Source organism: Oncorhynchus mykiss, chromosome 18, assembly GCF_057628025.1.
Source record: "Oncorhynchus mykiss isolate SJ-2025 chromosome 18, ASM5762802v1, whole genome shotgun sequence".
In the NCBI taxonomy this organism is placed as follows: domain Eukaryota; kingdom Metazoa; phylum Chordata; class Actinopteri; order Salmoniformes; family Salmonidae; genus Oncorhynchus; species Oncorhynchus mykiss.
Genome location: NC_143039.1, coordinates 17,884,034 through 17,902,356, shown reverse-complemented (window position 1 = coordinate 17,902,356; position 18,323 = coordinate 17,884,034). Strand labels below are relative to the sequence as shown.

At 48.4% G+C, this 18,323-nt stretch overlaps 1 protein-coding gene across 1 annotated transcript; it reads right to left on the bottom strand.

The window, feature by feature from the left end:
- Window positions 1-9,937: 9,937 nt before the first annotated feature.
- LOC110527273 (putative methyltransferase DDB_G0268948) lies at window positions 9,938-16,101 on the bottom strand. The gene is made up of 6 exons (XM_036982452.2): window positions 15,684-16,101; window positions 15,075-15,235; window positions 14,479-14,692; window positions 13,873-13,976; window positions 10,729-10,866; window positions 9,938-10,402 (listed from the first exon to the last, which is right to left on the bottom strand). Exons 1-6 carry the CDS (start codon window positions 15,792-15,794, stop codon window positions 10,306-10,308), a joined length of 825 nt encoding a protein of 274 aa, XP_036838347.1. The 5' UTR covers window positions 15,795-16,101; the 3' UTR covers window positions 9,938-10,305.
- Window positions 16,102-18,323: the final 2,222 nt, after the last annotated feature.

The following is an 18,323-nucleotide window of genomic DNA, read 5'->3' as shown; positions in this document are numbered from 1 at the left end:
TTTTCTTGTTTTATGAAAAGGCAGTCAGCACACCACACAATGAGTCAGCACACCAGAGGGCCCTGGGTCTCCCTGAAGGAGAATGGAAGAAACTAAAAGATTAAAAGCCACTTTGACTGACAGCTCGCCTTAGCACAAGTGGCAGAATATAGTCCCAAAGCCAGCTCGCCATAGCAACGGGGTTATTCATCTCATTGTGACTGCATTAAAAAGGTCTCACTGCCCCCTATCTGAGATATCTACTGCAGCCCTCATCCTCCACATACAACACCCGTTCTGCCCCCTATCTGAGATATCTACTGCAGCCCTCATCCTCCACATACAACACCCGTTCTGCCCCCCATCTGAGATATCTACTGCAGCCCTCATCCTCCACATACAACACCCGTTCTGCCCCCTATCTGAGATATCTACTGCAGCCCTCATCCTCCACATACAACACCCGTTCTCCCCCCTATCTGAGATATCTACTGCAGCCCTCATCCTCCACATACAACACCCGTTCTGCCCCCTATCTGAGATATCTACTGCAGCCCTCATCCTCCACATACAACACCCGTTCTGCCCCCTATCTGAGATATCTACTGCAGCCCTCATCCTCCACATACAACACCCGTTCTGCCCCCTATCTGAGATATCTACTGCAGCCCTCATCCTCCACATACAACACCCGTTCTGCCCCCTATCTGAGATATCTACTGCAGCCCTCATCCTCCGCATACAACACCCGTTCTGCCCCCTATCTGAGATATCTACTGCAGCCCTCATCCTCCACATACAACACCCCTTCTGCCCCCTATCTGAGATATCTACTGCAGCCCTCATCCTCCGCATACAACACCCGTTCTGCCCCCTATCTGAGATATCTACTGCAGCCCTCATCCTCCGCATACAACACCCGTTCTGCCCCCTATCTGAGATATCTACTGCAGCCCTCATCCTCCGCATACAACACCCGTTCTGCCCCCTATCTGAGATATCTACTGCAGCCCTCATCCTCCTCATACAACACCCGTTCTGCCCCCTATCTGAGATATCTACTGCAGCCCTCATCATCCACATACAACACCCGTTCTGCCCCCTATCTGAGATATCTATTGCAGCCCTCATCCTCCACATACAACACCCGTTCTGCCCCCTATCTGAGATATCTACTGCAGCCCTCATCCTCCACATACAACACCCGTTCTGCCCCCTATCTGAGATATCTACTGCAGCCCTCATCCTCCACATACAACACCCGTTCTGCCCCCTATCTGAGATATCTACTGCAGCCCTCATCCTCCACATACAACACCCGTTCTGCCCCCTATCTGAGATATCTACTGCAGCCCTCATCCTCCGCATACAACACCCGTTCTGCCCCCTATCTGAGATATCTACTGCAGCCCTCATCCTCCACATACAACACCCGTTCTGCCCCCTATCTGAGATATCTACTGCAGCCCTCATCCTCCACATACAACACCCCTTCTGCCCCCTATCTGAGATATCTACTGCAGCCCTCATCCTCCGCATACAACACCCGTTCTGCCCCCTATCTGAGATATCTACTGCAGCCCTCATCCTCCGCATACAACACCCGTTCTGCCCCCTATCTGAGATATCTACTGCAGCCCTCATCCTCCGCATACAACACCCGTTCTGCCCCCTATCTGAGATATCTACTGCAGCCCTCATCCTCCGCATACAACACCCGTTCTGCCCCCTATCTGAGATATCTACTGCAGCCCTCATCCTCCGCATACAACACCCGTTCTGCCCCCTATCTGAGATATCTACTGCAGCCCTCATCCTCCTCATACAACACCCGTTCTGCCCCCTATCTGAGATATCTACTGCAGCCCTCATCCTCCACATACAACACCCGTTCTGCCCCCTATCTGAGATATCTACTGCAGCCCTCATCCTCCGCATACAACACCCGTTCTGCCCCCTATCTGAGATATCTACTGCAGCCCTCATCCTCCACATACAACACCCGTTCTGCCCCCTATCTGAGATATCTACTGCAGCCCTCATCCTCCACATACAACACCCGTTCTGCCCCCTATCTGAGATATCTACTGCAGCCCTCATCATCCACATACAACACCCGTTCTGCCCCCTATCTGAGATATCTATTGCAGCCCTCATCCTCCACATACAACACCCGTTCTGCCCCCTATCTGAGATATCTACTGCAGCCCTCATCCTCCACATACAACACCCGTTCTGCCCCCTATCTGAGATATCTACTGCAGCCCTCATCCTCCACATACAACACCCGTTCTGCCCCCTATCTGAGATATCTACTGCAGCCCTCATCCTCCACATACAACACCCGTTCTGCCCCCTATCTGAGATATCTACTGCAGCCCTCATCCTCCGCATACAACACCCGTTCTGCCCCCTATCTGAGATATCTACTGCAGCCCTCATCCTCCACATACAACACCCGTTCTGCCCCCTATCTGAGATATCTACTGCAGCCCTCATCATCCACATACAACACCCGTTCTGCCCCCTATCTGAGATATCTATTGCAGCCCTCATCCTCCACATACAACACCCGTTCTGCCCCCTATCTGAGATATCTACTGCAGCCCTCATCCTCCACATACAACACCCGTTCTGCCCCCTATCTGAGATATCTACTGCAGCCCTCATCCTCCACATACAACACCCGTTCTGCCCCCTATCTGAGATATCTACTGCAGCCCTCATCCTCCACATACAACACCCGTTCTGCCCCCTATCTGAGATATCTACTGCAGCCCTCATCCTCCGCATACAACACCCGTTCTGCCCCCTATCTGAGATATCTACTGCAGCCCTCATCCTCCACATACAACACCCGTTCTGCCCCCTATCTGAGATATCTACTGCAGCCCTCATCCTCCACATACAACACCCCTTCTGCCCCCTATCTGAGATATCTACTGCAGCCCTCATCCTCCGCATACAACACCCGTTCTGCCCCCTATCTGAGATATCTACTGCAGCCCTCATCCTCCGCATACAACACCCGTTCTGCCCCCTATCTGAGATATCTACTGCAGCCCTCATCCTCCGCATACAACACCCGTTCTGCCCCCTATCTGAGATATCTACTGCAGCCCTCATCCTCCTCATACAACACCCGTTCTGCCCCCTATCTGAGATATCTACTGCAGCCCTCATCCTCCACATACAACACCCGTTCTGCCCCCTATCTGAGATATCTACTGCAGCCCTCATCCTCCGCATACAACACCCGTTCTGCCCCCTATCTGAGATATCTACTGCAGCCCTCATCCTCCGCATACAACACCCGTTCTGCCCCCTATCTGAGATATCTACTGCAGCCCTCATCCTCCACATACAACACCCGTTCTGCCCCCTATCTGAGATATCTACTGCAGCCCTCATCATCCACATACAACACCCGTTCTGCCCCCTATCTGAGATATCTACTGCAGCCCTCATCCTCCACATACAACACCCGTTCTGCCCCCTATCTGAGATATCTACTGCAGCCCTCATCCTCCACATACAACACCCGTTCTGCCCCCTATCTGAGATATCTACTGCAGCCCTCATCCTCCTCATACAACACCCGTTCTGCCCCCTATCTGAGATATCCACTGCAGCCCTCATCCTCCACATACAACACCCGTTCTGCCCCCTATCTGAGATATCTACTGCAGCCCTCATCCTCCACATACAACACCCGTTCTGCCCCCTATCTGAGATATCTACTGCAGCCCTCATCCTCCGCATACAACACCCGTTCTGCCCCCTATCTGAGATATCTACTGCAGCCCTCATCCTCCGCATACAACACCCGTTCTGCCCCCTATCTGAGATATCTACTGCAGCCCTCATCCTCCGCATACAACACCCGTTCTGCCCCCTATCTGAGATATCTACTGCAGCCCTCATCCTCCGCATACAACACCCGTTCTGCCCCCTATCTGAGATATCTACTGCAGCCCTCATCCTCCACATACAACACCCGTTCTGCCCCCTATCTGAGATATCTACTGCATCCCTCATCCTCCACATACAACACCCGTTCTGCCCCCTATCTGAGATATCTACTGCAGCCCTCATCCTCCGCATACAACACCCGTTCTGCCCCCTATCTGAGATATCTACTGCAGCCCTCATCCTCCTAATACAACACCCGTTCTGCCCCCTATCTGAGATATCTACTGCAGCCCTCATCCTCCACATACAACACCCGTTCTGCCCCCTATCTGAGATATCTACTGCAGCCCTCATCCTCCGCATGCAACACCCGTTCTGCCCCCTATCTGAGATATCTACTGCAGCCCTCATCCTCCGCATACAACACCCGTTCTGCCCCCTATCTGAGATATCTACTGCAGCCCTCATCCTCCACATACAACACCCGTTCTGCCCCCTATCTGAGATATCTACTGCAGCCCTCATCCTCCACATACAACACCCGTTCTGCCCCCTATCTGAGATATCTACTGCAGCCCTCATCCTCCACATACAACACCCGTTCTGCCCCCTATCTGAGATATCTACTGCAGCCCTCATCCTCCGCATACAACACCCGTTCTGCCCCCTATCTGAGATATCTACTGCAGCCCACATCCTCCGCATACAACACCCGTTCTGCCCCCTATCTGAGATATCTACTGCAGCCCTCATCCTCCACATACGACACCCGTTCTGCCCCCTATCTGAGATATCTACTGCAGCCCTCATCCTCCGCATACGACATCCGTTCTGCCCCCTATCTGAGATATCTACTGCAGCCCTCATCCTCCGCATACGACACCCGTTCTGCCCCCTATCTGAGATATCTACTGCAGCCCTCATCCTCCACATACAACACCCGTTCTGCCCCCTATCTGAGATATCTACTGCAGCCCTCATCCTCCGCATACAACACCCGTTCTGCCCCCTATCTGAGATATCTACTGCAGCCCTCATCCTCCTCATACAACACCCGTTCTGCCCCCTATCTGAGATATCTACTGCAGCCCTCATCCTCCACATACAACACCCGTTCTGCCCCCTATCTGAGATATCTACTGCAGCCCTCATCCTCCGCATACAACACCCGTTCTGCCCCCTATCTGAGATATCTACTGCAGCCCTCATCCTCCGCATACAACACCCGTTCTGCCCCCTATCTGAGATATCTACTGCAGCCCTCATCCTCCACATACAACACCCGTTCTGCCCCCTATCTGAGATATCTACTGCAGCCCTCATCCTCCACATACAACACCCGTTCTGCCCCCTATCTGAGATATCTACTGCAGCCCTCATCCTCCACATACAACACCCGTTCTGCCCCCTATCTGAGATATCTACTGCAGCCCTCATCCTCCACATACAACACCCGTTCTGCCCCCTATCTGAGATATCTACTGCAGCCCTCATCCTCCGCATACAACACCCGTTCTGCCCCCTATCTGAGATATCTACTGCAGCCCTCATCCTCCGCATACAACACCCGTTCTGCCCCCTATCTGAGATATCTACTGCAGCCCTCATCCTCCGCATACGACACCCGTTCTGCCCCCTATCTGAGATATCTACTGCAGCCCTCATCCTCCACATACAACACCCGTTCTGCCCCCTATCTGAGATATCTACTGCAGCCCTCATCCTCCGCATACGACACCCGTTCTGCCCCCTATCTGAGATATCTACTGCAGCCCTCATCCTCCGCATACAACACCCGTTCTGCCCCCTATCTGAGATATCTACTGCAGCCCTCATCCTCCGCATACAACACCCGTTCTGCCCCCTATCTGAGATATCTACTGCAGCCCTCATCCTCCGCATACAACACCCGTTCTGCCCCCTATCTGAGATATCTACTGCAGCCCTCATCCTCCGCATACGACACCCGTTCTGCCCCCTATCTGAGATATCTACTGCAGCCCTCATCCTCCACATACAACACCCGTTCTGCCAGTCACATTCTGTTAAAGGTCCCCAAAGCACACACATCCCTGGGTCGCTCCTCTTTTCAGTATGCTGCAGCTAGTGACTGGAACGAGATACAAAAAAACACTCAAACTGGACAGTTTTATCTCCATCTCTTCATTCAAAGACTCCTATCATGGACACTCTTACTGACAGTTGTGGCTGCTTTGCGTGATGTATTGTTGTCTCTACCTTCTTGCCCTCTGTGCTGTTGTCTGTGCCCAATAATGTTTGTACCATGTTTTGTGCTGCTAACATGCTGTGCAGCTGCCATGTTGTGTTGCTACCATGTTGTTGTCATGTGGTGTTGCTACCATGCTGTGCTGTCATGTGTTGCTGCCTTGCTATGTTGTTGTCTTAGGACTTTCTTTATGTAGTGTTGTGTCTCTCTTGTCGTGATGTGTGTTTTGTCCTATATTTATTTATATATATTTTTAATCCCAGCCCCGGTCCCCACAGGAGGCTTTTTACCTTCTGGTAGGCCGTCATTGTAAATAAGAATTTGTTCTTAACTGACTTGTCTACTTAAATAGAGGTTCAATTTAAAAAATACATTTTTAAATGAATTAAAGCCTGGGCCCAGAGCTATAGCAATACGGCCGCTGTCCACTCCCTGTGGAGAAGGTGTGATCTATTCTGTACCCAGCTGAACTGTTCACGTGGCGTGTGTGTGTGTGTGTGTGTGTGTGTGTGTGTGTGTGTGTGTGTGTGTGTGTGTGTGTGTGTGTGTGTGTAAAACAGGAAAACAGGCCAGATGGACTTGATAAGTGAAACCTCACAGTAACATCTCACCTACAGTGGTATTGCCTTAAGGAATGTACAGAGATGAAGCCTAAATGATTACACAGCCTAAAATAGCCTTATAACACCTTACTGTTAAGGGAATTTTTTATCTAAAATGACTAATTATGTATACATTTCAATCAGGATGTACTAATCAGAATACTATTATGCTACTGTACATGTATGAATTTTCTCTCTTGATCCCAGTATTGAATATAATGTAGTGAATGTGGTCAAGAGTTTAGAACAATGATGGTCTGTTCCTTGGTACAAATGAATGAACAATATCTCCAGACTGTCTAGAATGCTTATCTACACTGACTGACCTTGGCTCTAGGCGAGGAGGGAATGCTTGAGAGCTATAGGGCCTTTCTACCAGTGTCAAGAAGAGACGGAACATTTTGAAAACGCTGACGTCATTTTCAGTTTATAATGTGTGTATGTGTATGTACTCAGTACTCTCTTGAAATAAACGCTGTTACTTGACTTTTAAGACCGGGCTCTGTCCATTCGTATAAAATAAGGGTCTTACAAAAGTGTTTAATTTGAATTGGGAATTAAAACAGAGGAATTAAATTCCTTCAACACTTACAAACACTGTCACCTATTGAGCCAAATCTAATAGAGCGGTAAGTGATTGTAATTAGTTATAGGAATGCAATCAGAAAACATTAGCCGGTGAGTTCGCAATGTTTGATTGAATCATTACGAATGTAATGGATGTGTGATGACCACCTGTGGAGTGCACATGCATTGGTCCTTATCAGTATCGTCATGGTGACTGACCGACCTTGTTGTTATGCATTTGGGGATCAGCGTTCTACGTATTAGCTGTCAAGAGTAAGATCATTACTTCTGAGATTGGTATGGAAAGCAGACCATGGTGACTTAGGGAGAGAGGAAGAAAGTGAATACATTGTAAAGTGATAGTGAAAACATCCCGAGACCTGACCCCAATGAATCAGGAGAACCACTCGCAAGTAGCTGATTCAGAGCTATTTATAAGTCCTCTCCTCTTCCACACTAAGCCACTCACCATCTCAAACCCACATCATCACCCAGAAAGCCCTCTGGCGCCCTATTACCCCTGTCTCAGCTGGCCTGCTGTCAGCTTGGCTATATGATCATTAAGGTGGTCCCAGACACTAGTCCCAGACACTAGTCCCAGACACTAGTCCCAGACACTAGTCCCAGACAGCCACAGCCAGAGACTAATAGCCCGGTAATACTAAGTTAAAGTAACTCTAGTCCTAAGAGAGGAAGATGGTACGGTGGGCATCTGACATTACATCTGAAGAGGAGAAACAGAACTGAGATAAAGGACCTGGGGTGTATTCAATAGGAATGAGCAAACAGGCCCAAACTGGGAGGGAAAAACCTGAACTAAAAGTTTTTCTACGGTGTGCACTAATGAATACACCCCTGTAGTCTCAGGAAAGCTTCTTCAGAGAAGGCTTGATGAACGCTTCCATGTTGAGGCCTGGAGTCAGAGTTTAGTGGGTCAGGTATACCCAGGTGGCTATGAGTTGGGGCTAAGAGTTGGGTCTATGTGGTGGGACTATGAGGTGGAGCTATGAGTTGGGGCTATGAGTTGGGGCTATGTTGTGGCTATGAGTTGGGGCTATGTTGTGGCTATGAGTTGGGGCTATGTTGTGGCTATGAGTTGGGGCTATGTTGTGGCTATGAGATGGGGTTATGTTGTGGCTATGAGATGGGGTTATGTTGTGGCTATGAGTTGGGCCTGTGTTGTGGCTAAGAGTTGGGTCTATGTTGGGACTATAAAGTGTGGCTATGAGTTGGGGCTATGAGTTGGGCCTATAAAGTGTGGCTATGAGTTGGGGCTATGAGTTGATGCTATGAGTTGGGCCAAAAAGGGTGACTATGGGTTGGGGCTATGAGTTGGGTCTATGTTGTGGCTAAGAGTTGGGTCTATGTTGTGGCTAAGAGTTGGGTCTAGGTTGTGGCTAAGAGTTGGGGCTATGTTGTGGCTAAGAGTTGGGGCTAAGAGTTGGGTCTATGTTGTGGCTAAGAGTTGGGGCTAAGAGTTGGGTCTATGTTGTGGCTAAGAGTTGGGTCTATGTTGTGGCTAAGAGTTGGGTCTATGTTGTGGCTAAGAGTTGGGTCTATGTTGTGGCTAAGAGTTGGGGCAAAGAGTTGGGTCTATGTTGTGGCTAAGAGTTGGGTCTATGTTGTGGCTAAGAGTTGGGTCTATGTTGTGGCTAAGAGTTGGGGCAAAGAGTTGGGTCTATGTTGTGGCTAAGTGTTGGGTCTATGTTGTGGCTAAGAGTTGGGTCTATGTTGTGGCTAAGAGTTGGGGCTATGAAGTGGGGCTATGAGGTGGGACTATGAGGTGGGACTATGAGTTGGGGCTATGAGATGGGACTATGAGGTGGGGCTATGAGTTGGGACTATGAGTTGGGGCTATGAGGTGGGACTATAAAGTGGGACTATGAGTTGGGGCTATGTTGGGGCTATGAGTTGGGGCTATGAGGTGGGACTATGAGGTGGGACTATGAGGTGGGGCTATGAGGTGGGACTATGAGTTGTGGCTATGAATTCAGGCAAGGAGTTGGGGCTATGAGTTGGGACTATGAGTTGGGGCTATGAGGTGGGGCTATGAATTTGGGCTATGAGTTGGGGCTATGAGTTGGGACTATGAGGTAGGGCTATGAGGTGGAGCTATGAGTTGGGACTATGAGTTGGGGCTATGAGTTGGGGCTATGAGTTGTGACTATGAGTTGTGGTTATGAATTTAACTTGGGCCATGAGATTGGGCTATGAGGTGGGGCTATGAGGTGGAGCTATGAGTTGGGACTATGAGGTGGAGCTATGAGGTGGAGCTATGAGTTGGGGCTATGAGTTGGGGCCATGAGATGGGACTATGAGTTGTGGTTATGAATTGAATTCGGGCCATGAGCTGGGATTAGGAGTTGGGGCTATGAGTTGGGACTATGAGTTGTGGCCTTGAATTGAATTCGGGCCATGAGATGGGGCTATGAGGTGAGGTAGGGAAAGTATTACTTTATTCTACCACTAGGGGCACCATATGGCATTTCAGATGGGGAGACCTCACTACTGTCAGAGACTGACTCCTGCCAGGCAGGATCTCAGTCCTACTCCTTTGAAAACACATGCACACACACACCAGCCTCAACACTCAGAGGGACACAGAGGGAGCATGTGTGAGCGCATACGCAAGAGGCTGGAGACATCGGACTGTGTGTTCAGAACGCAAACCACTGTAATTACCAGTTACAGTTAACTTTACAGTAAACCAGAGAAGACAATTGTATTTTAACAAAAGACAATTGTATTTTAACAAGCTGTTTCTTTATAAAACAAGAAATGGTTGAGCTCATCGGGTATCCAGACTATTCTGAAACATCGTAAACATCTTCTTTAGGTGGTATTGGAGTTCATGTGGGTTCACTTTTCATTTTGACTTTGATGGACTAATGATTTAAGTTGTATGTAACTCGTGGTCTTATTTGTTGTCTTGTCTTTTAGTTATGTCATTTTGCCATTAGATGCAACAGAAAACATCAAGGGAAGAGTCTGTGGGGTTTGCTGCGTCTTTGCCCCAGATCAGGCTGCAGCAGGTTTGTAGGCCAGCCAGTAGAAATACTTCACCACCACTGTGATCTCTGTGTCTGGATTCGACTCCCCCATCTCAGACAGCAACCTCGGGCCAGAAGAGGAGGAGTGGAACAGAGTGAGTGACAGTCAAAGAAGATGGTCATCAGCTCACTAAGATTTTCTTAGAGATGAGAAATTCAACTCATTTCAAACCAACCTGCACTGCACTATTTATGGAATTGTGTTCAAATGTTTATATATATGAAGCTATAAGCAGATAAGTCTCCCCTCGTAGATAGCTGCTTCCAGCGTTCATAAATGTAATAGAAGTGTGCAGACAGTAGTTTGCAAAAATAAACATGGTGTAAACATTGGTAAAGGCACATTCAATTTAATTCCAGCCATTTTTAGCACCTGAATGCTGAAGCTCACCTGTTCCTGAAGTCCTGGGAGAACCTGTGGGCTTCCACTGGATCCTGCTTCAGAAACGCCCGATAGCTAGAGAAGGTCTCCACCATGCCGATGTAGCTACTCAGAGGCATTGGTCTCCTCATCCGCAGACACTCATGCCTGGAAAGAGCAACACAAAAACACTGAACAAAATCAGAATACTATTTTATGCTAAGCTAGGCCAGGCATTCTATGCTAGGCTAAGCTATGCTATTCTATGATACTCTAGACTAGGCTATGCTAGGCTACGCTAGGCTAGGCGATGGTATGCTAGTATACTAATATTCAGGGCAATCGTAAAGTATTCCGACCCCTTGACCCCTACACATTTTATTCAATTACAACCTTACTCTAAAATAGTTTTTATTTTATTTTTTATATTCAGACCCTTCAGTCGGGCGGGACTTTGTTGAAGCACCTTTGGAAGCGATTGAGTCTTCTTGGGTATGACGCTACAAGCTTGGCACACCTGTATATGGGGAGTTTCTCCCATTCTTCTCTGCAGATCCTCTCAAGCTCTGTCAGGTTGGATGGTGAGCGTTGCTGCACAGCTATTTTCAGGTCTCTCCAGAACTGTATGATCGGGTTCAGGTCCGGGCTATGGCTGGGCCGCTCAAGGATATTCAGAGACTAGTCCTGAAGCCACTCCAGCGTTGTCTTGACTGTTTGCTTAGGGTCTTTGTCCTGTTGGAAGGTGAACCTTCGCCCAAGTCTGAGCAGGGTTTTTCTGTTCATCTTTCCCTCTATCCTGACTAGTCTCCCAGGCCATGCCACTAAAAAACATCAAAATAGCATGATACTGCCACCACCATGCTTCACCGCAGGGATGGTGCCAGGTTTCCTCCAGACGCGACGCTTGGCATTCAGGCCAAAGAGTTCAATCTTGGTTTCATCAGACCAGAGAGTCTTGTTTCTCACTATTTGAGAGTCTTTAGGTACCTTTTGGCAAATGCCATGTGGGCTGTCATATTATATATATTTTTAATTTAACCTTTATTTAACTAGGCAAGTCAGTTAAGAGCAAATTCTTATTTACAATAACAGCCTACCCCGGCCAAACCTGGACAACGCTGGGCCAATTCTGCGCCGCCCTATGGGTGGATTCAAACCAGGGACTGTAGTGATTCCTCTAGCACTGAGATGCAGTGCCTTAGACTGCTGCGCCACTCGGGAGCCCCATGTGCCTTTTAATGAGGAGTGACTTCCATCTGGCCACTCTAACATAAAGGCTTGATTGGTATAGTTCTGTAGAGATGGTTGCCCTTCTGGAAGGTTCTCCCATCTCCACAGAGGAACTCTAGAGCTCTGTCAGAGTGACCATCGGGTTCTTGGTCATCTCCCTGACTAAGACCCTTCTCCCCCGATTGCTCAGTTTGGCCGGGCGGTCAGCTCTATGAAGGTTCCAAACTTATTCCATTTAAGAATGATGGAGGCCACTGTGTTCTTGGGGATATTCAATGCTGCAGACATTTTTTGGTACCCTTCACCAGATCTGTGCCTCGACACAATCCTGTCTCGGAACTCTACGGACAATTCCTTCACCCTCATGGCTTGGTTTTTGCTCTGACATGCACTGTCAACTATAGGACCTTATATAGACAGGTGTTTGCCTTTCCTAATCATGTTAAAATAAATATAAATGACCATAGGTGGATTCCAGTCGAGTTGTAGAAACATCTCAAGGATGATCAATTAAACAGGATGCACCTGAGCTCAATATCATAGCAAATGGTGTGAATACTTACGTAAAGATTTGCAAAAATGTCTAAAAACTTGTCTTCGCTTCGTCATTGTGGGGTATTGTGTGTAGATTGCTGAGGAATTTTCATTTGTTTAAACCATTTTAGAATAAGGCTGCAACGTAACAAAATGTGGAACAAGTCAAGGGGTCTGAATACTTTTCGAAGGCACCGTGTCCACAGTAGACACAGAGCCAGATATACAGTAGACACAGAGCCAGATATACAGTAGACACAGAGCCAGATATACAGTAGACACAGAGCAAGATATACAGTAGACACAGAGCCAGATATACAGTAGACACAGAGCAAGATATACAGTAGACACAGAGCCAGATATACAGTAGACACAGAGCCAGATATACAGTAGACACAGAGACAGATATACAGTAGACACAGAGCCAGATATACAGTAGACACAGAGCAAGATATACAGTAGACACAGAGCCAGATATACAGTAGACACAGAGCCAGCAACATATACAGTAGACACAGAGCCAGATATACAGTAGACACAGAGCAAGATATACAGTAGACACAGAGCAAGATATACAGTAGACACAGAGCCAGATATACAGTAGACACGGAGCCAGATATACAGTAGACACAGAGCCAGATATACAGTAGACACAGAGCAAGATATACAGTAGACACAGAGCCAGATATACAGTAGACACAGAGCCAGCAACATATACAGTAGACACAGAGCCAGATATACAGTAGACACAGAGCAAGATATACAGTAGACACAGAGCCAGATATACAGTAGACACAGAGCCAGATATACAGCAGACACAGAGACAGATATACAGTAGACACAGAGCCAGATATACAGTAGACACAGAGCCATATATACAGTAGACACAGAGACAGATATACAGTAGACACAGAGCCAGATATACAGTAGACACAGAGCCAGATATACAGTAGACACAGAGCCAGATATACAGTAGACACAGAGCCAGCAACATATACAGTAGACACAGAGCCAGATATACAGTAGACACAGAGCAAGATATACAGTAGACACAGAGCCAGATATACAGTAGACACAGAGCCAGATATACAGTAGACACAGAGACAGATATACAGTAGACACAGAGCCAGATATACAGTAGACACAGAGCCAGCAACATATACAGTAGACACAGAGACAGATATACAGTAGACACAGAGCCAGATATACAGTAGACACAGAGCCAGATATACAGTAGACACAGAGCCAGATATACAGTAGACACAGAGACAGATATACAGTAGACACAGAGCCAGATATACAGTAGACACAGAGCCAGATATACAGTAGACACAGAGCCAGATATACAGTAGACACAGAGCCAGATATACAGTAGCAGTCTGGATACCGTGGCTTTTCAGCAGCACTCACCACTCTTTGTCTGGGTACGGGCATGAGTCATACATCTGTTTGTAGAGAGGGACCGTGGTAGTACCTATGTGGGCACTGCGAAATGGCAGCAGGTTCTTGTAGAACTGCAGGGGACATGAATAAGGTAGTATTATTTTACTGTTGTTTCCTTACTCTGAATTACTTTCCCGTTGTTTCCTTACTCTGAATTACTTTCCCGTTGTTTCCTTAATCTGAATTACTATCCCGTTGTTTCCTTACTCTGAATTACTTTCCCGTTGTTTCCTTACTCTGAAGTCACACAGTTTGCACACTTCATAGAAGGCCAGATCCCAGTGTACACACTTCATAGAAGGCCAGATCCCAGTGTACACACTTCATAGAAGGCCAGATCCCAGTGTACATTGAACTCAGAGAGTGTTACATTTAACCCTTTCACAGAGTACATATGAGTCCCAATTATCCAGTGTTAAACTGGTTCATTTAACACTGAGATAGTGGGACTCCTATACATAGTCAGTTGGTCAGTTGATTGTATGTGATGTTGTCTCCATCTGGAGCAGCCTGCTATTTTTAATGATCTTATCAATTAAATCAATCAATTAAATCAGTTGTTTGTTATCTGACCTGATGACAGATGTCAGTCAGGGTGTGGGAGTGGTGTCCGTACTCCAGGTCCATGTCCAGGGTATAACTGATCAGGGCCAGACACCCTCTGGGCTTCAGCAGCCTGTCTGCCTCCTGGAGGAACCGTGGTCGGTGGAACCACTGTGCCGCAGTCATGGACGTCACCAAGTCTACCTCGCCGTCAGCGAACGGTAACTCCTCTGCAGGACACTGCCTGTGGGGTTATGGGAGATGTGAGACCGTGTCTGCATGCTGACGAAAGGGTTACACATTTTGGATGTTTAACTGGTGACATTTGGACCTCAACGTGTCCGAGTTAACTATGTTTCTAGTTCAAACTACAGGGATGTTTCAATGGGGTATGGTATCAAAAACAGGATAATTACATCTAAATATGAAGGAATGAAGGACTACTTTATTGACCAATAGACACTGTTGTCTGCCAACAGTACCAACCTTCCAGACAGACATTTAACACATCACAATACATATAACACTTCACTAATTAAAGCATGACCTTGGACTTCACCTTGATCCTTGCTAGGACAACAAAGCAATTCCCGCCCACTATCCTGCGTGCCCCTCCCCCTTCTTACCTGTAGAAGATATTTGGGGCGCTGCTATTGGCCAGAGCCACCTCCAGCTGGGCGGGGCTGATGTCTGTCCCAATCACCTGGGTAAAGTGAGGGGCCAGTAGGAGTGTCCCCTGTCCCGAGCCACAGCCTACGTCCACGGCAAGGTCGAACGGCGTTCCTTTCTGAAGTGACAATAACATCCGGAGTCAGCGGTATATCAGCGCTATACAGCGTTATACAGTTTGTGAAAAAAACAAATTACGCTAATAAATCCAGATAGGCACAATTATAGCAGCCAAATACATACGATTAGATCGGTTTGGGCTTACACAATTGTGAACCATTTTTGTTTACAAAAATCATTCGAACAGGGCAAGGGTCTAGGGGCAAACTACATTCCCTGCACACACGGACACACACACACACACACACACACACACACACACACACGCACGGACACACACACACACACACACACACACACACACACACACGCACGGACACACACACACACACACACACACACACGCACGGACACACGGAAACACACACACACACACACACACAAACACACACACACACACACACACACACACACACACACACACACACACACACACAGGCCCCTACCATATTCTCCAGAAATGCCAGTATTTCTGTGATCAGCTCCTGTGGGGGGGACACCCTGTACCTCAGGTAGGAGGCTGCGTGCTCTTTGCCCTCAAAGCGACGGTGAGCCATGTTGCCGTGCTGTTGCCGTGCTGTTGCCGTGCTGTTGCCGTGCTGTTGCCGTGCTGAGTCAGAATGAGAGAGAGAGATCTGAGGACACTGACTACCTCTGGGACACTAACATCAGACACAGAGGTTGTTAATTAACCACCAGGGCTTCGTCCCAAATGATCCCTCCTTCCTCCCAAAGTGTGCACTTGTTCACTTCCCTTTGCTAATTTCAAAGGAAATATAACTGGTATAAGAAATACTGTGGAAAATCCCTCAAGCCCAAGTCTGCACCAATACAATGCGTTTAGATCTGTGGTAGTGAACGAGTGCAGGGAACGAGTGTACACTTCAGGAGAAAGGAGATATTATTGGGATGCACTCCCCAAGGAAACCACACTATTTTGCTGCACTTCCTTCGGAGGACAGAAGAGGTCAGTATTAGACAGAGTACGTCCTGTAGGGGCTGGAGCTGGGACTGGGGACAGAGACAGAGTATGTCCTGTAGGAGCTGGAGCTGGGACTGGGGACAGAGACAGAGAGAGACAGAGAGAGACAGAGACAGAGAGCAGGGACAGAGACAGAGAGAGACAGAGAGCAGGGATAGAGACAGAGAGAGACAGAGAGCAGGGACAGAGACAAAGAGAGACAGAGAGCAGGTACAGAGACAGAGAGAGACAGAGAGCAGGGATAGAAACAGAGACAAAGAGCAAGGACAGAGACAAAGACAGAGAGCAGGGTTAGAGACAGAGAGAGACAGAGAGCAGGGATAGAGACAGAGACAGAGACAAAGAGCAGGGACAGAGACAGAGAGCAGGGATAGAGACAGAGAGCTGGGACAGAGACAGAGAGCAGGGATAGAAACAGAGACAAAGAGCAAGGACAGAGACAAAGACAGAGAGCAGGGATAGAGACAGAGAGAGACAGAGAGCAGGGATAGAGACAGAGAGAGACAGAGAGCAGGGACAGAGACAAAGAGAGACAGAGAGCAGGGACAGAGACAGAGAGAGACAGAGAGCAGGGATAGAAACAGAGACAAAGAGCAAGGACAGAGACAAAGACAGAGAGCAGGGTTAGAGACAGAGAGAGACAGAGAGCAGGGATAGAGACAGAGACAGAGACAAAGAGCAGGGACAGAGACAGAGAGCAGGGATAGAGACAGAGAGCTGGGACAGAGACAGAGAGCAGGGATAGAAACAGAGACAAAGAGCAAGGACAGAGACAAAGACAGAGAGCAGGGATAGAGACAGAGAGAGACAGAGAGCAGGGATAGAGACAGAGAGAGACAGAGAGCAGGGACAGAGACAAAGAGAGACAGAGAGCAGGGACAGAGACAGAGAGAGACAGAGAGCAGGGATAGAAACAGAGACAAAGAGCAAGGACAGAGACAAAGACAGAGAGCAGGGATAGAGACAGAGAGAGACAGAGAGCAGGGATAGAGACAGAGACAGAGACAAAGAGCAGGGACAGAGACAGAGAGCAGGGATAGAGACAGAGAGCTGGGACAGAGACAGAGAGCAGGGACAGAGACAGAGGGCAGATACAGAGAGAGACAGAGACAGAGAGCAGGGACAGAGACAAAGAGAGACAGAGAGCAGGGACAGAGACAGAGAGAGACAGAGAGCAGGGATAGAAACAGAGACAAAGAGCAAGGACAGAGACAAAGACAGAGAGCAGGGATAGAGACGGAGAGAGACAGAGAGCAGGGATAGAGACAGAGACAGAGACAAAGAGCAGGGACAGAGACAGAGAGCAGGGATAGAGACAGAGAGCAGGGATAGAGACAGAGAGCAGAGACAGAGCGCAGGGACAGAGACAGAGAGAGACAGAGAGCAGGGACAGAGACAAAGAGAGACAGAGAGCAGGGACAGAGACAGAGAGAGACAGAGAGCAGGGATAGAAACAGAGACAAAGAGCAAGGACAGAGACGAAGACAGAGAACAGGGATAGAGACAGAGAGAGACAGAGAGCAGGCATAGAGACAGAGACAGAGACAAAGAGCAGGGACAGAGACAGAGAGCAGGGATAGAGACAGAGAGCAGGGATAGAGACAGAGAGCTGGGACAGAGACAGAGGCCAGAGACAGAGAGAGACAGAGACAGAGAGCAGGGACAGAGACAGAGAGCAGGGATAGAAACAGAGACAAAGAGCAAGGACAGAGACAAAGACAGAGAGCAGGGATAGAGACAGAGAGAGACAGAGAGCAGGGATAGAGACAGAGAGAGATAGAGAGCAGGGACAGAAACAAAGAGAGACAGAAAGCAGGGATGGAGACTGAGAGCTGGGACAGAGACAGAGAGCAGGGAAAGAGACAGAGAGCAGAGACAGAGAGCAGGGACAGAGACAGAGAGAGGCAGAGACAGAGAGCAGGGACAGAGACAGAGAGAGACAGAGAGCAGGGATAGAAACAGAGACAAAGAGCAAGGACAGAGACAAAGACAGAGAGCAGGGTTAGAGACAGAGAGAGACAGAGAGCAGGGATAGAGACAGAGACAGAGACAAAGAGCAGGGACAGAGAGCAGGGATAGAGACAGAGAGCTGGGACAGAGACAG